Source organism: Chiloscyllium plagiosum, chromosome 8 (assembly GCF_004010195.1).
Source record: "Chiloscyllium plagiosum isolate BGI_BamShark_2017 chromosome 8, ASM401019v2, whole genome shotgun sequence".
Lineage (NCBI taxonomy): Eukaryota > Metazoa > Chordata > Chondrichthyes > Orectolobiformes > Hemiscylliidae > Chiloscyllium > Chiloscyllium plagiosum.
This window is the reverse complement of record NC_057717.1, coordinates 96,666,539-96,690,032: the sequence shown is the minus strand read 5'-3', so window position 1 is coordinate 96,690,032 and position 23,494 is coordinate 96,666,539. Positions and strand designations below refer to the sequence as shown.

General features: G+C 45.0%; 1 protein-coding gene across 1 annotated transcript in view; it reads right to left on the bottom strand.

The window, feature by feature from the left end:
* The window catches only part of camsap3 (calmodulin regulated spectrin-associated protein family, member 3), a 207,499-nt gene extending 185,389 nt beyond the window's left edge, over positions 1-22,110 (bottom strand). The window contains exon 1 of the mRNA XM_043695113.1: positions 21,608-22,110. Within this exon, the coding sequence (XP_043551048.1) occupies positions 21,608-21,737 (130 nt within the window). The 5' untranslated portion in view covers positions 21,738-22,110. The remainder of the gene's footprint in view (positions 1-21,607) is intronic.
* Between the last annotated feature and the right edge of the window lie 1,384 nt (positions 22,111-23,494).

The window sequence follows — 23,494 nt, the reverse complement described above, 5'->3', positions numbered from 1 at the left end:
TCTGAAGCTATTTACTCAAGTGGTTTTCAGGAGTTGAATCGGACCTCTACCTTAATCTTATTTCAAAAAAAAATACTCAGGACAAAATAACCCCTTCAGAGCCACAGTAACATCACACTTGTGACACATATAATCATAAGAAAGTCTTAGTAACCAATAGGATGCTTCTTGACTATCGTCAGCATCATCCCCTCATCATCATGTGCACCATGTCTACAGTAAGACAATTTTCTTTTTAAATTTTAAAATAGAAATAGCTTTGATGGGTGTCCCATGGAGTCAGTTGTGGGAGTGACCTGCAGGCGGTGTCTTGAATTCCAGGAAAGCGGAGGGTAATTCAGGAGTACTGACAATTTGCCTGGGAATGGTGGGAAAGTTTGTCCTTGGACACAACGTTGGATAGTCACACCGTGAAGAAGCACACTCATTGCGAGAGGAAGGAACCAGAACTGGGACAAAGATAACAGGGAAAAAAATAAAAGCAGCAAACATCTCTGGTTTGCAAACTCGACGTTAGGAAATGGTGGGTGCCCAAATGAAAAATAAATGGGGGAAAATAAAGTCCAGAAAGAAAGGAGCCTGCATTTATTTCATGCCTTTCGTGACCTCAGGATGAGCCAAAGCCAACGGAATACCTTTGGTACGGTCACTGACGGAACAAACCTTAAAGTTGCACATTTAGTAGAATCTGCACACTACCCAGACTCTCAGCGTCAACATCATCTGCAGAGAAACCACTTCCCCCCCACCAGAGGGTAAACCTCAAAATCAAAGCTGAACATTTACTTTCCACATCCTTCAACAACTCACCACTAAAACAGCTGAAGGTAAGGGAACAGAACTCCACTCAACTGGTCACTCCATCATCTCCTACTCCATGCAGCCTTGCCTTCCCTCTTGTTGTTTCTGGTCTCCAGCATCAGCAGGATGTTTTAATCCCTGATCAGATCAGTCGGTGCAAGTCACTTTGTGTGTTCAACTGGTGAATATTCTCACAACTTTGGGTTTCTTCTAACTTTTCTCTTTATACAACTAAAAAAAATCCTAAACCTCCCTTTATACCTTTACACAGAGTCGCAACACTGGCCGGGGGGTTGAATTGCCAATTTATTCTCATCAGAAGGTTTCAGAACACTAGCCCTTCCCTCTCTCAAGTATTCAGCTCGAGATTCTGAGGACAACATTGTTCTTTGTTTAATTCAGGTTCTTCATTACCTTCCCGAAAGACTTCAATTCATAGTTTAACAGAGGCAGACAAACCTCAACAATTCAGCCGATCGGATTTTACCCCGTTACTCTTCCAAATTGGGCAATTTGTCAAGGTTTGCTCAATATTTATTCCGTGACCTTTCGAGAATCACTGATGAACCCATTTCCACCCCTTTCTCAGACAGTGCCTTCCAGACAATAACAACTTACTGTTTTAGGAAGGATTATCCTCTCTGTCTCTCAACCTTCCACGTTTGCCAATTCTCTTACATTTTGGCTCTCCTGCTGATTGAACCCTGCACCAATTTAGTCCATCAAATCCCCTCTGCATTGAGCACTTCTGTTCAATCTCCCCTCAGCAACCCATCCTCTAACCTCAATTCTTGCCTAAGGTTCGAATATATTAGCTGATTTCCAATTAATCCAAAATTCTTCAGTTAGTCAGATGTTGCCTCCCATATCCCTGGGTAAATTCCACTGGTTTTTCTTAAGTCAAACATTTTAAAAAACAGGACAAAAGATTTAATTTAAATATTCCTACACCTTTCTCAGGTTCCAGCCAGAGTAATTGCATTGGGACATTGGCTTTTTCAGTTCCAGTTCTACAGGAGATGCTGGAGGCTAGAGCCAATGGGAGTGCCGATACACTGAGGCCTTACTCAGTGACAACAGAGGCAGCAGCCATAAATATTGACAACAGCAACAGGAACAGCCAATCGCCATCCATCCTGATATGATCAGGTACCAGCCCGTCTGTTGTCAAACTCAATACAAACTGGGGACTCCTGCCTCAAGCAGAGGGCAGGATGACTTTAACCTTGTCAGACAGGTTCAGGACAATTCACAATGGGATGGTGAGAGAGAGTGTGAGTGTGAGAGAGAGAGAGAGAGAGAGAGAGAGAGAGTGAAACCCTTCAGCTTGCAGTTGCAAGAAAGAAATGGATTGAAGTATTAATCTCTTTTCCAGACTGCTGTCCCAACATGGAACATTTTGCAGGTTAACTGCCTTGCAACATTTCCCTGTAAGTGGAATGGGGGGGGGGGGGGGACAGCCCAGTGGTATTATCGCTGGACGTTAACCCAGGGACCCAGGTCATGGTCTGGGGACCCAGGTTCAAATTCCACTCCAACAGATGGTGGAGTCAGAATTCAATAAAAGTCTGGAATTAAGAGGCTAATGATGATGACTACAAATCGATTGTCGGGGGAAACCCCCATCTAGTTCACTCCTGTCCTTTCGGGAAGGAAACTGCCATCCTTACCTGGTCTGGCCTACACGTGACTCCAGACCCACAGTAATGTGGTTGACGCTTAAATGCCACCTGGGCAATTAGGGATGGGCATTAAATGCTGGGCCTAGCTACTAAGACCCTCATCCCATGAACGAATAAATAAAAAACTAAGTAAAAGAATGTTCCAATTTGAATCAGCATTTGAAATAAACCTATTGGCAAATCATTGTTTCCGGGTTCAAGTATAAATTATTCTGATTATTCACAGATTAATGCTCAGTAGACTGATCTAAAACAATCCACCCACTCCTGTCACCTCCAAATAGGAGTGAATCATACAAAACAAATCAATCATTTTTGCAGCAATGCCCTTTTGTTGAGGATTTCCAGCAACTGATAGCATGACTAAGTGTCACCCGAAAGAAATGGATTTACATAATACCTCTGACAGAGGAGATTTACCTCAGGCATTTCACAGTGTCATCTGACAAAAAACAAAGTCACTAATTGAACCCAAAGAGGGAGAGAGATTACTCAAAGCTTGGTCAGAGACATAAATGTCAGGAGATGGAAGGATTCCCTGAGTTTAGGGCCTCAATTAACAACCCGGAACATTTCTTAAAAAAAGTTTCAGCCGAAACAAAACTTGAGAATTGCAAGATGAAAAGTCAACACTGCTAAATCGAGTACCTAGCAATTTCCATGTGTCTCTGGTTGAATGCAATTTTTTTTTTAGTGTTCATGTGTGGGATATGGGCGTCTCTGACTGGGCCAGTGTACATTGCCCCTTGAGCTGCCTTCTTGAACCGCTGCAGCCCACCTGTTTGTAAATATAATTGATCATGTGCATATTGAACTTAGGTATCCTAAGTTAAATAGAGTTCAGTCAATTAGTCAGTTGTTACTTTATGATTTTTAGTCATCTCTAGAATAAAGATGATTTGGGGGCTTAAAATAATTCTATTAATGATTGTAGGCCGTTTCTTACAGCACATCCCACATCTATGTGAAACAATAGTGAGGGCGGCCTTTGGAGTGCTTTCCATTATTGGTCAGAGCATTGAATAAAGGAATCGGGGGCTGTTGTACAGGACATTGGTTAGGCCAACTCTAGAATATTGCATGCAGTTCAATTGGAAGGATGTTGTGAAACTCGAAAGGGTTCAGAAAACATTTACAAGGATGTTTTACATGAGATTCCAGAGTGTGGAAACAGGCCATTCGGCCCAACAAGTCCATACCGACCCTCCGAAGAGTAACCCACTCCCCTCTGACTAATGCACCTCATACTATGGGCAATTTGGCATGGCCAATTCACCTGACCTGCACATCTTTGGACTGTGGGAGGAAACTGGAGCACCCGGAGGAAACCCACGCAGAGAAGATGCAAACTCCGCACAGACAGTTGCCTGAGGCTGGAGTCGAACCTGGGACCCTGGTGCCGTGAGGCAGCTGTGCTAACCTCTGAGCCATCGTGCCGCCAGGGTTGGAGGGTTTGAGACATAGGGAGAGGCTGAATAGGCTGGGGCTGTTTTCCCTGGAGCGTCAGAGGCTGAGGGGGTGACATTTCAGAGGTTTGTAAAATCATGAGGGGCATGGATAAGGTAAATAGACAAGGTCTTCTCATTGGGGTGGGGGAATAGAGGCCATAGGTTTAGGGTGAGAGGGGAAAGATATACAAGGGAACTAAGGGGCAGCTTTTTCCACATAGAAGGTGGTGAATGTATGGAATGAGCTGCCAGAGGAAGTGGTGGAAGATGGTACAATTGCAACATTTAAAAGGCATCTGGATGGGTATATGAATGGGCAAGGTTTGGAGGGACATGGGCCAAGTGCTGGCAAATGGGACTAGATTAGGTTAGGATATCTGGTCGTCATAGACGGGTTGGACCGAAGAGTCTGTTTCCTTGCTGTACAACTCTGACTCTAATAGTTATTGATATAAGACATTACCTAGCACTACAACCAGTGTGGTTATACGACCCCAAACAGATTTACTTAGAGCATAATAACGACTTTTGTTACAATAAAACTATCTTGTAGAACGCAATTCATTTGGAGTTTTATCCACAGACATGGGTCTTACTTTTCAGGCTCTCTCGTAATCTTTTGAACCACCTGGAAAACACCGGGAGCCACGCATTAAGCAGCCACCTACGTCTCGGAGGCCTCAGGCTGCAGACTGGGGTCGATGAAGGTATATCCAAGGTTGAGGGAATGGCCAACAGGCTGGATTCGGAGGAACGTGGAGCGCTCACGGGGTGGCAGGGCCCAAGGAACATGGGTAGAAGGACGCAGTACCGAGGTCTCCAGACTCAAATGTTTTGAAAAACACAGCCCTTCATTCAAACGCTGGATACAGGCGCCACAGAAATGCATCAACTAAACAGACACACGTCAGAATACGGACTAACCGTTCTGGACACTGAAGGATGCCCATAGAAGGAGTCTGACAGTAGAGCCAGGAATTTGCAGCGAAGGTATATCATGTACCATACAGTTTAAAAGGTGCAAGGCCACATTGTTCTGTGGTCTGCATTGTTCAGCTGAAGAACTGACACCAAACATGGACACTCCACACTGAGGGGAGTGGGGGGGGAAATAAAAACCAAACTGTCCAACCAATGCCAACCCCCCCCCCGACCAACTTCCATCCCCTATCAAGACCTTTAAAATATTGACAGCGAAGAAACGTGCATGTGTGTCGGGCCTTTCAAAAACCTCAGGACGTCCTGAAGTGTTTTTCAGCATAATCAAGCAAATCAGGGACTTTTTGTTTTGAAGAGCATGGCCTAACAAATGGGGGAAAAAGTGCTGTGGAGATGATTTTGTGACAGTAATCCAATAATTCTTTTACGTTGAGCTGTGGGAAATGAGAGCAGGGCAGGTTCGGCTGACATCCTTCTTCCAAAAGAGGGTCATGGCATCCTTTGACCTTGTAGCACGCTCGCTCACCTGAGTGAGTGAGGCGATAAAGGGTTCACACCATATCAGAGATTCGAATCCCAACAGCTAACCTGAAGTTCTAGCAGTGCCACAGTGGTAGAGGTGATAAAACACAAAACTAAGATTCCACCTGCAATCTCAGCTGGCTGGATGCAGCACTTAAAGATTAGATTAGATTCCCTACAGTGTGGAAATAGGCCCTTCAGCCCAACCAGTCCACACCGACCCTCCGAAGAGCAACCCACCCAGACTCACTTCCCTCTGAGTGATGCACCTGTCACTACGGTAATTTAGCATGGCCAATTCACCTGACCTGCACATCTTTGGAATGTGGGAGGAAACCGGAGCATCCAGAGGAAACCCACACAGACAAGGGGAGAATGTGCAAACTCCACACAGACAGTCGCCAGAGGCTGGAATCGAACCTAGGACCCTGATGTTGGGAGGCAGCAGTGCTAACCACTGAGCCACCGTGCTGCCCTTCACAGGGTCTACACACCCTCCACTCAGTGACACTGACTGTCACAGGGTCCCCAAAAATTAAAATTCCTACAAAATTTAGATTGGAAGTGGAGAACCTCTTTCCAGTATGTCTGATGAAAACAGATTTACTGACTCAATATCAGAGTTGGTGGGTGTATACAAATTGCGTTTTTACTACATTACAACAGTGAAGACACTTTTTCCCCTTATGGAATGTGCTGGGGACGTGAAAGTTGAGATTACGAAAGGCGCTAAGTAAATTCAAGTCCTTCCTATTCCAAATCTGTGCACAATTGAGCATTTGCAAACTTGGTTGCAGATCGGTGGTTGTTACAATCGCGTGTGGGAGTTGGGAAGCTTCCCAGGCAGCTCCACTGTTCGGATTTTAAAATCATTCTCTCCCTGTACTGAAGGGCAGTCCAGTAAAACCACCCAGCAATGGCTTGCAACAGAGAGACATAACATGTCTGATAGCAGCATCACCCAGTTCCTTGCAAAAATAATTTTACATTTGCCGAATCAGATTACGTTGTTGAGGGATAATGCAGGGTCTTGAGTTTTTCCTCGAAACGCTGAAGGTCTTTAAACATTTAATACCCTTGCACTTTGTGAAGTAACCTGTAATCAATTTGGACTGGCGAGCTTGAGGTCATTATTGAGTGCACGCTTTAAGTGAGTAAGACATCGGTGTTATGCAGATGAATGTGATCCATGACCACTGTAGCTTGTTATGCATTGCTCACTAATGGCATTTGGTCAGAACACATTACTGTTATGACAGGGGTCGCTCACATTGTAATAAAACTGAAGTCACCCCTCAGCCAACACCACCAAAACAGGTGGGCAGACTATCCCTGCAATTGTGACTGTGTCTCAGAGATTGGAATCTTCCTACAGGTACTGGAAATGTGGTTCAGAGGGGCTGGGATGTGCGCACAATCTTGGGAGGAGCATATCGCCAAGGTGAGGCAGAAACTGGCCTTTTGGGAGCGCCACTCCCTCTCCATTGCGGGCAAAACCCTGGTCATCAGGTGTGAGGCACTGTCTCCACATGGCACAGATCTGGCCCATTGCCCAAAACTGCGCTGTTTCAGTCACCTCACCACTCGCGTTATCTTCCACTTCATTTGGAGATGTAAGATAGACCAGGGGGTCTACTGGGACTCCATGTACAAAACTCTGCATGGGGTGAGGGTTCATATCTAGTGCCATCCCCCTCCCAATGGCCACCTTTGTGTGCGGTGCATCAAGCTGTGTGTAGACCCTCAGTACGCAAACGCTGAGTGTCACTACGTACTGAGGTTTCATCCCGCCCCCAGTGTTGGGAAGGATGGGACTGACCATATTGCTGCGGAACACCTGAGTGGTTGGACCGTTCCGTATCACACGCCCCTTCCTGGAGACATGCATAACGAGAAGCACCTTTGTCCATCAGTCTATCAAGGAAGTGGTCAGCAGGTAGCATCCTCAAGACCCCGCAGGAAAAGGAGAGAGAGGGTCCTGTCACATGGTTCCCTAAACCAACTGTCAAAATCACTGGCAGAAAGCACTATCACGGGAACTTTCCGACGAGCACCAAGATAGTGCTTGGCTGGTGGTGAGAAGGGCACTACCTGTGAGATCCTTCATGGACTCTCTCTCTACAGCATACTGCCCCCAAAGCAGCTGGAGGGGCTAGAGGCCGTCACACATCTCCACCAGGAATGTGCTTCGGCAAAGAAAGACTGGAGAGAGATGCAGTGGTTTGTGTCGAGGTTTGTCCTGAGCAGCTCTGTGAGGCGGGACTCTGTGCTCTATGGGCTGTTCCCCAGGTCACACACCAAAACAAACATTGACTGCACCTGGAGGACCATCGACACTGTGAAAAGTGCTCTTGGTCTGCCTGAAACTTGTTGGTCTTCCAGAGCAGGGAGTTGACCCTGATTGAGTGTTGGCACATTCCAAGTTACAGGACTATGTACCGAGGGATAAACTAAAGGCTTGGGGCAGCTGCCGCCAAGGCACAGCAGGGAAAGACCACGTCTGAGGTCCATTCAGTTATTGGACCCTCCCAATATCTCAAATATATGAAAATATAGTCTAGTTCAAGTAAGGGATACTTTTGGATAGAGTCAAACTCCAATGCTGGTTTCCTTGATATGTTACCGTACAGAACTGAATTGCATTTGTGACTACGAATATTCATAAAAATATTTATTGTATGTAAAGTATAGTTTTGAAAAAAAAAGGTGTTGATTGATTGCCCAGCATTAATTGCCCATAGGGCTGGTCAATGGGTCTTGAGTCACAAAGGAGGCCTGACCAGATAAGGATGGGAAATTTGCAACAAAAACCCAAGATTGCTACGGGAACTCAGCAGATTTGGCAACATTTGTAGAGAAAGAAACAGAGTGAACATGGGGAGTCCTGTCACCATTCTGAAAGATGGGAGATTTCTTTCCCTAAATGGAATTCATGAGCAGATAGGTTTGGTATTGGTTATAGGGACACTAACAGACAAACTTTTTATTGAATTCAAATTGGGGAGTTGCTGGCAAGGTCCAAATAGGCTAGTAATCCTGACTCTCAAGGCCATGGTGAAATCGGAAATTTGATTTTTTAAATTAAATTAACAGCTCACTGAGTGGGTACCAGGTAATGTAAAACCCATCTGGTGTCCTTTTGCCAAGAGATCCACGATCCCTACATAACCTTTTCACCTTTAAGCAGCTCGAAAATCTGACTAGATTTCTCATTAATACATCCTAACAGATCTTCATGACAAATTTAACAGTGCCTCTCTCTACAACGACACAGAGTCATTCTGGGTAAAAACCAAGGCCATTTCGTAAGATTGCAGTCTGCAGTCAGGTCGAAGATGCACATTTTTTTTTTTAAGAGATGTCTGTTTTGGAACGAATAGCCTCACTACTTGAAGGGGCATCAAGGAGTGAGTTTTGTTGACAAGAATCTCTTTAGTTTTTTTAACAAACGCTGCCCTTCTCAAAGGGCAAAAAGAGTCTCTGTTTAGTTCAATTGCCATTCAAATCAAGATTACTGGCTTAATTTGAAAATAAAATCACCAATGACCTTCTGTTCTGATTTAATCCCTTCTCATGATGCATCTGCTCCTTTATCCACAAGCAGCAATTACACACAAGTACAAGACGTATGTAACTCAGGCTGAAGAGTACCTTGTGTAAAGTCAAACGGAGGGAGAAAATGATAGCAGTTGTGGAGGGGTGAGGAAGTCAACCACAGAGCAGCAGCTTCATAGTAGAAGAATTTGTTTTTCTCCCCAGTGTTACAATTGCATTTCAAATGGCCATGCCGACCAGTCACATAATGTTCTGATAAGGGATTGAATGCATTCAAGTGTTTCCCTTGAATCTGGGATTTTTTCACCAGAATATAGACATAGATATTGTGAAGGGATTTGACAAGGCCAAACAATTTCCACTGGTCGTCATCGGCTAGAAGGCGTAAATTTAAAATCATTAAATGAAAGGGGGTTTAGAAGCAATCTATTTTTATACATAAGCACTGCCTAACACAGAATAATGATATACAAGTCCCTTTTGAGCCTATGGCAGGAGCCCAGCTCATAATTGCTTTTGCAAAGGGAGGTGCAAAGTTATTGGAAAAATAAAGAATTTACCCAGAAAGCAAAATTAGCCCATCGGACATCTACATAGCAGAATTCTACAGCTTAATTAAAACAAATCAAAGCCCAACTGTAAAGTCTAATTCTCATTCAGCAGGTCAGAGCAGACTAAACAAGACTGATTAATCAGGATTACGGAGACCTGTCGAATTACGGAGACCTGAGACAACTCTGACAACTCGCAAACTGCCGGAAATATTCCAAAAGAACAGACTATTCCTGGAACGGATGCAGCACACACACATTTTACAGACCTCAATATATTAAAGAACGATATTAAAATCAGATCTAGGGAAACGGAGTGAAGTTGTAATTAAATTTTGTTCTGATAATGACTCAGGGACCTCCTTGGGTTTTTTTTGCCACATTGAAGTTCCTTTAAAAATACAACTTCTTATTGAAGGTATTTTCTAAATCAGCCCGTATAGAGATGCTATTACACACCGCTGGAGCAGATGGGACTTGAACCTGGGGCTCCTGGTCTAGAGGTGGCAGCAGTACCACAGCACCACAATTTCTTTTGTAGTTGCCAGTGAGGGGAAAGATCTGACTACAGGCAACACAGCCACTGGTCACAGTAGCGATCAGATAGAGTCATCGAGATGTACAGCACGGAAACAGACCCTTCAGTCCAACCCGTCCATGTCGACCAGATTCCCAACCCACTCTAGTCCCACCTGCCAGCACCTGGCCCTATCCCTCCAAACCCTTCCTATTCATGCACCCATCCAGACGTCTTTTAAATGTTGTAATTATACCAGCTTCCACCACTTCCTCTGACAGCTCATTCCATACACGTACCACTCTCCACGTGAAAAGTTGCCTCTTAGGTCTCTTTAATATCTTTCCCCTCTCACCCTAAACCTATGCCCTCTAGCTCTGAGCTCCCCCACCCCAGGGAAAAGATTTGCCTTTTAGCCTATCCATGCCCCTCAATTTTGTAAACCTCTATAAAGGTCACCCCTCAGCCTCCGACACTCCAGGGAAAACAGCCCCAGCCTGTTCAGCCTCTCCCTATAGCTCAAACCCTCCAACCCTGGCAACATCCTTGTAAATCTTTTCTGAACCCTTTCAAGTTTCACAACATCTTAAGGGAATGATCATTATTGGAGCCTGACTACTTTCTGAAGTACTGACACTGAATGGACGATCAGTTAATATCCTTCAAATGGAAATGCATGGTGATGAAAACATATCACATCCAGATCAATTCCCAAAATCCACTTTGGAGCAATTAAACCCTTCCTGGTCGATTTTCTTTATTAATCTTTCAAATTTCCCAGCGTATTGGAATTCTTGGATCTCCTCCACTCAAGGAACTACCTTTGTCCTTGACAAACCTGCAATGAAATCACCAGATGATTTCACCCACCCCGAACAAATCAATCATTTTGAGGTGCAGAGGCGAGAAGGAAGTTAGTTTAAGTCATCTCAGTAGGATCACTGCCCCAACTCATTACAAACCCAAACTCAGCCTTGTGCAGGGCTTTTCCAGCATAATGGTCTTAAAGTCAATCATGGTCAAGGACAGCACAAGTTCTTGGTTCCACTCACCCTCTGCCCCAGCTCTCGGAATGCATCGCAATACTGATACCACATGCCAAACACTCAAAACCAAATCAGGTTACAGGAAAATGGTGGGCAAAATCCACCGACGACAAACACGTCCACGTGGTTGACATTCCTTTTGCCCAAGATCGTGCTGTTTCTCTCAATGGAATGACTGGCACAAGTGAGGCAACGATTTCACTGAAGCAGACCAATCGCTACTCACCTATCCTGTGTGCCAAAGGGGCATCACGGTGGCTCAGTGGTTAGCACTGCTGCCTCACAGTGCCAGGGACCCAGGTTCAATTCCCACCTTGGGTTACTGTCTGTGTCGAGTTTGCACGTTCTCACCGTGTCTGCGTGGGTTTCCTCTGGGTGCTCCAGTTTCCTCCCACAGTCAAAGATGTGCAGGTTAGGATGGATTGGCCAGGCTAAGTAGCCTATAGTGTTAAGTCCATTCGTCAGGAGTATGTATACGGTAGGGGAATGGGTCTGGATGGGTTGCTGTTCAGAGGGTCGGTATGGACTTGTTGGGCCGAAGGACCTGTTTCCGCACTGTCGGGAATCTAATCTATTCACTCAATCAGAAGAAGAAGCTGTCAGTTGTGAATTAAAGGCACAAACAATAATGGATTACAGAAGACAGGGATTAACAGTAACACCTTGTGCCTGCATGAACCAGAGATCATCATTAGACTCATTTCTTGTTTTATTCAATTCAAATTCCTCCATTTGCCGTGGCAGCATTCGAACCCAGGTCCGCAGAACGTGATCTGGGTCTCTGGATTATCAGCCCAGTGATAATACCACTCGGCCATTGCCTTCTGTGGAACAGCCAATATATCTGTGCCAGCTGTGTCCCCACCTCTGGGCCAGAAGGTCCAGGTTCATGTCTGAACCATGATTTAAAACAAATATATATAAAAAAAAACCGACCCACGTCTCTCTGAGCTCCACTCTGTGCCTACAGAAGCTTCCCTTTCCAGGTGTATGTCCAATTTTCTTAGAGAATTACTGCTCAATCTGCTTCCACCTCCCTTGGTGCATTCCAGATCATAATTTCTTATGTAAAGCAAATCCTCATCTCCTCACCTATTACGTTGCTAATTATCTCAAATTTATTACAGCTAGTTACGAACCCTCCTAGACCAGAAAAAATTTCTCCTAATTTCCACACTCAAACCTCTATGATTTGGAGCATTGTTATTCAATCTCTCTTTTATCGTTACTACACAAAGGACAAGAAGCTTTACCAAAAAAAGTGCATTCAGGCAAAGATTAGTTTAGATTAGTTTAGATTCCCAACAGCGTGGAAACAGGCCCTTCGGCCCAACAAGTCCACACTAACCCTCCAAACAGTATCCCACCCAGACCCATTACCCTACCATATATTCATCTTAGATCACTGGATTCTAGAGTCAGAGAGTCTGGAAACAGACCCTTCCGTCCAACCAGTCCATATTGACCATAATCCCAAACTAAACTCGTCCCACCTGCCTGCGCTTGACCCATGTCCCTCCAAACATTTCTTATGTACTTATCCAAATTTCTTAAATGTTGTAACTGTACACACACCCACCATTTTCTCTAAGTTCAATCCATATAGTAGTGTAAAAAAAAATGCCCCTCATTTTTTAATCTTTCTCCCTTCACCTCAAAAATATGCCCTACCGTCTTGAAATCCCCTACCCTAGGGGAAAAAAAAACATGCGCCATTCACCTTATCTGTGCCCCTCATGATTTTATAAACCTCAAGAAAAAGGTTACCCCTCAGCTTTCAAAGCTCCAGTGAGAAAAGTCCCAGTCTATCCAGCTTCTCCTTCTAACGCAAACCCTCCTTTCCTGCCTAAAAAATCACACAACACCAGGTTATATTGGAAGCACACTAGCTTTCAGAGCGTCGCTCCTGCATCAGGTGATAGTGGAGGGCTCGATCGTAACACAGAATTCTGAACCCACTCCAGCTTAATTATGTCCTTCTTATAACATGATGTGGAGGAGGTGGTATACAAAGTTAAAAAATCACAAAACACCAGATTATTTGGAAGTATGAGACATCCTCCTTCATGCTGCCTGATGAAGGAACGGCGCTCCAAAAGCTAGTGCTTCCAAATAAACCTGTTGGACTGTAATCTGGCGTTGCAATTTTTAACTTCTTATAACAGTGAAAGCAGAACAGTACCTGCAGAAGAGGCCTCACCAACATCCTGTACATCCATTGTTCTTACATTCTTATCCTCAACATCGTCAATACAACAAACAACTTACCAGGATCACAGTGAGTTCATTAGCAACACAATGTGCTAAAAATGAGGAACAACAACAAAAAGGCCACTATTTCCAAAGGGTACAATGGTATGTCTGTTATGGTAATGAATGACCACAGAGGTTGACACACTCAAGTCAGTAAGTTCACTAATTGTAGTGAGACATCGAACAGAAAAGCTACTGAAGTTCCGCAAAAATCACCAAGTTCATTCCCACGAGGGAATTAATGCAGGAAGGTAGACACAAGGTGTGTCGGGATCAGCCACGCTCCTATCGAATGGCAGAGCAGATTCAAGGGGCTGAAAGGCCTCTGCCTGTCCTATTTCTTCTGGTTATCTTCCATACACAGAACCATACAGCACAGAACAGGCCCTTTGACCCTTGATGTTGCGCCGACCTGTGAACTATTCTCAGCTTGTCCCCCGACACTATCCCATCACCATCCATGTGCTTACCCAAGGGTTGTTTAAATCTCCCTAATGTGGCTGAGTTAACTACATTAGTAGGTAGGGCATTCTCTGCATAAAGAACCTGCCTCTGGCATCTGTCTTAAATCTATCACCCCTCAATTTGTAGTTATGCCCCCTTGTACATGCTGATGTCATCATCCAAGGAAAAAGACTTTCACTATCTACCCTAACTAATCCACTGACAATCTTGTATGTCTCTATCATATCCCCTCTTAGCCGCCTTCTTTCCAATGAGAACAGACCCAAGTCCCTCAGCCGTTCCTCATCAGACCTTCCCTCCAGACCAGGCAACAGCCAGGTAAATCTCCTCTGCACCTTTTCCAATGCTTCCACACCCTTTCCGAAATATGGGGACCAGAACTGCACACAATATTCCAAGTGTGGCTGCACTAGTGCATAGTTACAGCATGATTTTGCAGCTCCAGAACTCAATCCCTCTACGAATGAAACCTAACATACCATAAGCCTTCTAAACAGCACTATCCACCCTGGGTGGCAACTCAATAGGCTGGTAGCTCTTGCTTCATAAATGTTATTTGAAAGCAAAGTACTCTGTTACACAACAACAACAACTTTATTAGGCACCCCACAGATTTCACAGGAGCTCTAGAGAACAAAGGATGAGACTCAGCCACAGCAGGAGATGTTAGCTCAAATGGTCAATGCTTCGGTAGAGGTAGTTCTTAAATGGGTGGCTTAAAAGAGGAGGTTGAGAGGCAGTAAGGTACAGGGACAGAATAACAATATTTCTTAAGGCCCCTAACTTTACTTTAAACTAAGGTGCTGCACATAAGTTTAGTCAGCAAACTAACAGCCCAGGGTATTGGGGTAATGTACTGGCACAAAGAGAGAGCTGACTTAATAATAGAAGGCACAGTTGTGCTTTCTAAAAAAAGTGTTCATTTTTGTGGGATTTGAGCTTTGCTGGCTGGGTCCAGCATTTATTACCCGTCCCTAGTTGCCCCTTGAGAAGTTGGGTGAGCTGCCTTCTTGAACCGCTGCAGTCCATGTGCTGTGGGTTAACCCACAATACCCTTCAGGAGGGAATTCCAGGATTTTGACCCAGCGACACTGAAGGAACAGTGATGCATTTCCTGGTCGGGATGGAGAGTGGAGGGGAACTCGAAGGGGGTGGTGCTCTCATTTCGGGACTTTTGAGAGTGAAGAGGTGAGTAACTCGCCGCAGTATTCCTTGCCTCTGACTGGTTCTCGTAGCCACTGTGTTTGTGTGGTGAGTCCAGTTGAAGGCAGTGTCAATTTACTAACCTATAACCAAAAATATTGAGAATTTGGATGACAGCAACGAATGTACCACTGCCAAGTTTACAAAAATAGATGGGAAGGCAGTGGTGGGGATGACGCAGAGGGATACAGACAGGTTAAGTGAATGGGCAAAAACTTGGCAGTAGAATAGAATGTAAGAAAGTAAGAGGTTATGCATTTTGGCAGGGAGAATAGAAGAGCTGAATATTATTTCAATGGGGGAAAAGACTGTAGGAAGCCGCAGCACAGAGGGATTTGGAGGTCCTAATGCATGCATTAGAAAAAGCTAATGTCCATGTTCATCAGGTAATATGAAAGGCAAATGGATCCACTGTCCTTTATTTCCAATCGAATCAAGTATAAAAGTAAGGAAGTCTTATTAAAAACTATATAGTAAGACCACAACTGGATTGTGGGACCCTTATTGTAGAATCCCTACAGTGTGGAAGCAGGCTATTCAGCCCATCGGGTCGACGCCAACCCTCTGAAGAGGGTCCTATCCAGCTATCCTCTCTCTGTAACCCAGGATTTCCCAGGACTAGCCCATCTAACCTGCACATCTTTCGACTGTGGGAGGAAACCCACGCAGACACAGGGAGAACGTGAACACTCCACGTAGACGTTCGCCCGAGGCTGGAATCGAACCCGGGTTGCTGGCGCTGTGAGGCAGCAGTGCTAACCACTGAGCCACTGTGCATTCTTAAAGGAATGCTGGTTTTGGAGAGAGAGCGCAGAGATTACTAGGTTGATTGCAGGCAGAGGAAAGGCTGAAGTAGGCTGAGCTAGTACTTATTGGTGTTTAGAAGAACAAGAGATCTTGGTGATTCTAAGGGGGCTCAACCGGCTCGATGTCTTCTCCTGGGACAGTCTGGGACCGCATGATATTATCGCAGTGTGAGGGATAAGACAGAGCTGACTTATTAGGGAGAAGCAGCATTGCCTTGTGCAGAGTGGGTCTTGCCTCACAAATGTAATGGAGTTGAGGAGGAAGGGATAAAGATGATTAGTGAGGGTAGGGGATTGGAACGTCATCTATGCGGCCTGTTCCTGTGCTGTATTGTTCTGCACTTTGAGGAGGATTACTTTTCTTTCGAGAGGGTGGTGAATCTGTGGACCTCTTTACAGCTGTCAGGGCTGGGTCCGAGGCTGACACAGACAGATTTTCAAATCAGGAAGGGAATTGAGGATCACAGGGGAAAAGGTGGGGAAGTGGAGTTGAGGATCATCAGTTTCGCCATGATCTCATTGAAAGGCACTACAGGCTTGATGGTCCTACTCATTCTCTGACCTCTTACAGTCTTAATGCCCAGACAGCTGATGTCATATCCATTAAACAGTGCTGAAATTAGCATTGGGATTACACAATAGGCCAGAATTAGAAAAGGGCCGATGACACAGGATTATGGGGATGGAGTATACTACAGAGACAGGCTGGGCCATGGAGGGATTGAAAAACAGAGTGAGAATTTTCAGTAATGTGTCCTTGTAAACATCATCTAAACAAAAACTGCTTTTCATCCACGATCCATTACCCCTTTCACCATAATATTCCTCTTCAGCTAGTTCTCTCATACCTACCACCTACAGAGCCAATGGAGACCAACACTGACAGTGTCTCCATGTTCCAGAAAACTCTAATGATTTAGGGAAAGCTGTCCTCACTGACCCGGGCGATTATATTTTAAAATTAAAAACAAGTCTTACGAGCATCTGTGTCTAGACCTCAACACTAAATCCCACCACAGCCCCTACCCAAAGACTAGTCAAACGTACTCAGGCTTCTTTCTTTAACATTAAAACAGCTTGCAATAGACACAAGCAAAACATTTTGTCCTAATGATCAAGACCATTTGTACAGCCTTCCCATTTGCTCTCTGGAAACTTATATGGGAACAGGATTGACTGCGCTTCCCTAATATAATCCTGCTTTGTTTTTGCCTGCACCTGTTTATTCAGATGAGAGAGACTCAAAGACACTGTAACCTGGTGCTGGTCAAACCTCGCTGTCATCTCAAAAAACAAAGGCTTTGGATTCATTTCTGGATTGTGGGTGTCATAGGGCTGGGCCAACTTTTGTTGCCTATCCCTAATTGCCCCTGGAGAAGGTAGTGGCCAGCTGTCTTCTTGAACCACTGCAGTCCCTGGTGTGTAGGGCCATCCACGGAGCCATTAGGAAGGACATTCCAGGCTTTGACCAAGTGACAGTGAAGAACTGGGTGATATAATAGGGGAGGCAGTGGCATAGGGGGTTAAGTCACTCAATTAGTAACACAGAAAACCAGGCTAATGCATAGAGGATGCAAAATGACTCCCACCCTGGACAATGGTGAAATTTTACTTCAATAAAACTCTGGAATAAATAGCTGGTCTAATGGTAACTATTGCTTGTCATAAAGAAAACCCATCTGGCTCACTAACATCCTTTAGGGAAGGAAGTCAGGCCTACGTGGGACTCCACAAGTTTGATTCTTAACGGGCAATACTAATACAACGTGAACAAACTAACAAACAAAAACACGATCATGCGTGTGAATTGGGGAACTTGTAGATAGTTCTTTTCCTACACATTTGCTGCCCTTGCCCTCCCACTAGAGGTTACAGTTTTGGAGGAACCTTGGTACTGCAGTGCAACTATTACAAGGTACACAATATTGCTTCTCTGTGCTCATGGTCAAGGAGGTAAATGTTGAAGTAGTGTTACCAATCAATGGAAGCTAGCCCAGGCCAAAGCAACCCAACGTTGTTTGGTGTCATAGTCATCCAGGCAAGTGGGGAATACTCCAACATACCATGACTTGTGCCTTATAGACAGTGAACAGGCTTGGCAGAGTCAGGAGGGGAGTCACCTTAGAATTCCTAGTCTCAACTTGCAGCCGCTTTATTTGTGGGGCTGGTCCAGTTCACATCCTGGTTAATGGTCATCCCCAGGACATTGATCGCGGGGGATTCGGTGACAGTACTGCCAGCGAATGTCAGTCAAGTTCACTACTACTGAAGTGTGACCTGACCCAGCTCTTACCGCGAAAGATGAATGCCCAGACCAGATTGTAATATGGAAATGAGGCAGGACTGAAGGATAACGTGGTGAGAAAGGGCTCAGTGAAGCAGGACGAAGCATTATTTTATCAAACAGCACACAAACCCCCTTTTCTCCCCCTCCCATTTCAAGGAGAGATGGGGTAGATGCATCTCAGACAAAAAGCAGGGGTCATCTCAGGTCAGATCCTGAACTTTGAGACTGAACCAATTAAGTCTCTGATGATTTTTTGTGGGAGGAGACTTCACTGAATTCACTGCACTTACTTACTGTATTCAAACCCGACCACTATGTCAATGGAGACAGTGAGAAATGGGACAGAAGTTACATGGTCAACCATGTTGTAAAGTTTCAAATGTTTGCATTTGCTCTGCTCATAAAACAAAACTTCTCCCTGTGCTTAGGTACATGTGACTACAATAAAGCAAATCAAAAAGTAATCACATTTGAGACCTGAAAAATAATTTAACATATTTTTAAAAAACTAAATTCAAAACAGTGATGAAGTTAAAGAACCAGGCTAGAATCCTTAAATCAAACCACAACATAAAAGGTCTTTTCTGTACCTTCTGTATCTTCATTGCATTTAACCACATCCTTCCTAAACATCAAGCCTGAAAAATGTGTTGCTGGAAAAGGGCAGCAGATCAGGCATCCAAAGAGCAGGAGAATCGACGTTTCGGGCATATGTCCTTCCTTCAGGAATGAGGGAAATGCCCGAAACGCCAATTCTCCTGCTCCTTGGATGCTGCCTGACCTGCTGCGCTTTTCCAGCAACACATTTTTCAGCTCTGATCTGCAGTCCTCACTTTCTCCTAAATATCAAGCCTACCCAGTTACACCATGAAGTGTGTTCTGACATTGGAAGAGTCTCCCATCCTCATTTCATACTTCCTGGTAACCAGTTACTGCTGTTCAAGCTCAACACCAATCAGCTGGGAGGTTCCACAGGCTGCTGAAACTTTCAAGCACAGATGCTCCAGGGACGCACTGATCACATGCTACAGACTGCAAACTAAGCCCTGGCTCAGTCAAGACTGGTAAAAATCAAATACAAACACACAGGCTTGGTTAAGGCTAAGCTTGAACACATGGGCAGCAGCCTCTATCATTGTGGCTTGGACACAATTAAAAGGAAAGGTTTGAGGGGCCAGGGCTGGTCCCCTTCTCCTCGTCAATGCAAATCTATATTCCTAAGCTTGAAAACAAAAGACTGCAATGGAGTAACAGCTTTGACTGCATTATTCAGAGGTGCCATCTCTCAGATAGAAACATTAAGTTGGTGAACATTTTAAGATTGGGGATTGATTTTTCTGAAGCCCTCATCAATAATCTTAGCCAAAACTTCTTAAAAGTTACATTGTCACTGAAAAAAAATAACCTTTGAGGATCATGACATTTAATAAGATACACCATTTTCAATATTAACTCTCTTATAACATGTAAAAGCAGAAAACTAATACACTGGATCAGAATGCAAACCAGCCTTTGTTTGGCGCTAGATATGTAGGACACATAACCTGTGTGGGGTCACTCAGTAACAGGAGGAGCCACTTATTGAGTTGATTTGCAATGTGGCCAATTGATTTGTTGTACCAACAACGCAAATCATCCGTTGCTTCAAGCATGGCCACACCCCCCCCCTTCCTTTTTCAAATAAGGCAAAATATTGATGCAATCTGAAACAAACAGAAAATGCTGAAGAAACTCAGCAGGTCCAGGCAGCATCTGTAGAGAGAGAAATCTCAAGCAACTCTTGCTCAGAACTGGTGGTAGCTAGGAAAATGTCAGTTTATATGTACAGATGCTACCAGACCTACTGAGTTTCTCCAGCGTTATCTTGGTTTTATAATCAACCCAAGGTTGGGTGTCAGCTAAAGACTGACCATCTCCTTCCTTGGTCCATCTTGAACGTGGGTTTATTATCAGAACCAAACAGGGAATGAACCCCAGGTGTACACTATGGAAACAGATCCTTCGGCCCAGCTTGTCCATGCTGACCAGATATCCTAAACTAACCTAGTCCCTTTTGCCAGCACTTGGCCCATACCCCTCTAAACCCTTCCTATTCATGTCCCCATTCAGATGTCTTTTAAACACTAATTGTACCAGCCTCTACCACTTCCTCTGGCAGCTCATTCCATACACGTACCACCCTCTGCATGAAAAAGTTACCCCTTAGGTCCCTTTTAAATCTTTCCCCTCTCATCCTAAACCTGTATGACTATGACTGAATGATTTAATCTATCCCCCACCTCCCCCAAACCAGGTCAATTATAAATTTCACACAATCTCTCTGTGCAGATCCTCCCAAGAGATTCAACTCATCTGAATGGTCCCAGCCACCATTGATTGTATGGATTTAATTTCTTTTTTTTAAAAAAAGAATCGTGATCTGACAACTATTGCCCTTTGCGAATGAAAATACACATGGTTGCAGATGTCCAGGCCTCAAAAATAAACAAGCAGCTCTCGGAGAAAGGGTTAAGGCACGGTGACCTCGCACCTCTGGTTACACAATTGGGTAGAGTCACGGTCAAAGTGCAGTAACACAATATCAGGCGCGGTCAGAACTAGCCCAGGGTTGGACCCGGAACCGTCAAACGGGGAGGTGAGACTGAATGTCCATTGAAAATCACACACCTCAGCGTCAGTGGGCTGTGAGGAAACCATTGCACGATGCCGCTCGCCCGTGACTGGAGAGCTGTCAATTACAGCGGTGAAACTGACCTGGTTTCTCTCCCCCCCACAACACACACACACACACCCCTCTGCAATTTCACCCTGCTTTTAAGGGGAAAAAAAATCAGTGGAAGACCTTAATGGCGTCATTGACAGGGAATTAAATGTAAAGTCTTTTCTTCGAGGAGGGGGGAAACGGCCATTTCATTCGGCAACACCTCGACTGCCGAGAGAGAGAGAAGCCACACACACACACAATTGAAGCCCAGTTAAGAATTGTTTCCTAATCCCCATAACCAGTTTAATTAATGGGCCGTGCATTAGATCAATAAAGAATAGCGAAATGGCACGGTTTCGGGCCCGTTTTATATTTACAACCAGTGTTTTTTTTCCCTCTGCTTTGAAGCCTTGGTCTGGTTTGATTCAAAAACCCTCGTTAACAATGGCTCATAAATCAAGGGAGGGGGAGATAAAAAGGGTTCTAACATATTGACTTACGGGAAAGAGAGAGAGAAAAAAATCGCAGACCACAAACAAACTAATGACTTTTTCAAAAAAAAAGGGTGAAGGAAAATCAAAGAAAGAAATTGGGATTTCCCCCCTCCCCTCCCCGACTGTGGGATACATTGCATTTTGGAGCTGAAAATTGCAGGACAAGTTCCAAAGACTAGGGCATTTTTGGGGGGGGGTTTATTAAATGAGAACATCTTCCGGTTGCGCATTGCCACAACAACAGATGAAAAGAAATATTTTTTTTCTCTTTTCAAAAACCAATCTTGCCCCCCTCCACCTCCCCAACACCTTGGGTTTTGTCAGAACCGTGTACCTGATCCGTAGGATTTGACCAGGAGCCAGGATAGACTTCCCGCAATCTTCGCTCTGAAGAAGTCGTACTGGTCCAGGGGTTTGATCTCCGGGACGAGGAAAGTCTTCCTCATTTCACCTACATCTACCATGGCAGGAATCAACAGCGGCCATCCGCAGAGCTGGGTCGGTCAGGATAATCCGAGCGAGTCCAATTCCGAATCTGCGCTTAGCTCTGCTCTCGGTTGCGCCAGCCCTTGGTGGACTTGCAGTCGCTGCTGGTGGTGGGATCAGAAGCTCCCATTTCATTCCATTCCTGCGTCGCTGTTGTTCCCCCCGCTGCCTGCCCTCAGATCCAGGTACCGCGCTGACTCACACTGGGAAGCTGGAGGCTGGGCTGTGCTCAACTCGTCATTTTTCAGCCGGCTCAGGTATCCCTACAGCCTTCACACACACACACAGCTCCATCTAGAGGGGACCTCTCCACAACCATCCTCCCCCGGCCGTGTGATTCACACTCAGCACTGTGGCATTATGGTCTTCGGCTCTCTTTTAGAAATGATTGACCCCCAAGCTTGAGTCAGAGACAATGTACCTGCCTGGTCACATTTTGTGTAGGCATGTGTTGAACCCACTGACGTGGAATCTCCAATGTCCAGTTTTCACTCGATTCCTTTGTCGGTAGAACCTTAACAGCACAGTGTCAGGGGTACTGTGTGCAGTTTTGGTCTCCTGACTTGAGGAGGGATGTACTGGCACTGGACGGGGTGCAGAGGAGATTCACTTGGTTTAGAACATTGAACTCTCCAGCACAGGAATAGGCCCAGAGTATTGTGCTGAACATAATCCCTTCCGCCTGCCCTTGGTCCATAACCCTCCATTTTCTTGCATATTCATGTTCAAGCCTTTTAAATGCCCCTATTGTACCTGCATTCCCCACCTCCCCGGCAGAGCATTCCACACTCCTACCACTCTTAGTGTAAGAAACTTACCCTGATCTTAAATGCATGCCCCCTAGTTTTAGAAATTTCAACTTTGGGCAAAAGATGCTGACCATCTACCATATCTATGCATCTCGTCGTTTGGTGAACTCCGATCAAGTCTCCCCTCAGCCGCTCCAGGGAACACAACCCGAGTTTTTCCAGCCTCTCCTTATAGCTCATACCCTCTCATCCAGGCAGCATCCTGATTCACCTCTTCTGCCCCCACTCCCAAGTCTCCACATCCTTCCTATAATGTGGTGACCAGAACTGAACACAAAAGTTCAAGTGTGGCCTATACAAAGTCTTAGAAAGCTGCGACGTAGTTGATTCTGGACAGGGTTGGCTTATGAGGAGAGATTGAGCAGACTGGGACTGTACTCATTGGAATTTAGAAGAATGAGGGGGGACCTTTTAGAAGATTCTGAAGGGAATAGATTAGCTAGAAGCAGGGAGGTTGTCTCCATTGGAGTGGGGGGGGGCAGTAAAACTAGGACTAAGGGCATAACCTCAAAATAAGGGGGAGCAGATTTCGGACTGAGTTGAGGAGGAACTTCTTCACCCAAAGAGTTGTGAATCTGTGGAATTCCCCGCCCAGTGAAGCAGTTGAGGCTGCCTTATTGAATTATTTTAAGGCAAAGATAGACAGATTTTTGAATAGTGAAGGAATTAAGGATACGGATGAGAGGGCGGGTGAGGGGAGCTGAGTCCATGAAAAGATCAGCCATGATCTTATTGAGTGGTGGAGCAGGCTGGAGGGGCCAGATGGCCTACTCCTGCTCCTAGTTCTGATGTTCTTATGTCTTTTCTCATAATGTCTCTTTCGAGAGCATGCTGTGCGTGAATGGGTTGTCCTGTTGCCTGCAACACAACAATGATTGCTCTTTAAAAGCATTTAATTCCCTGTAAAGTGCTTTGAGATATCCTGG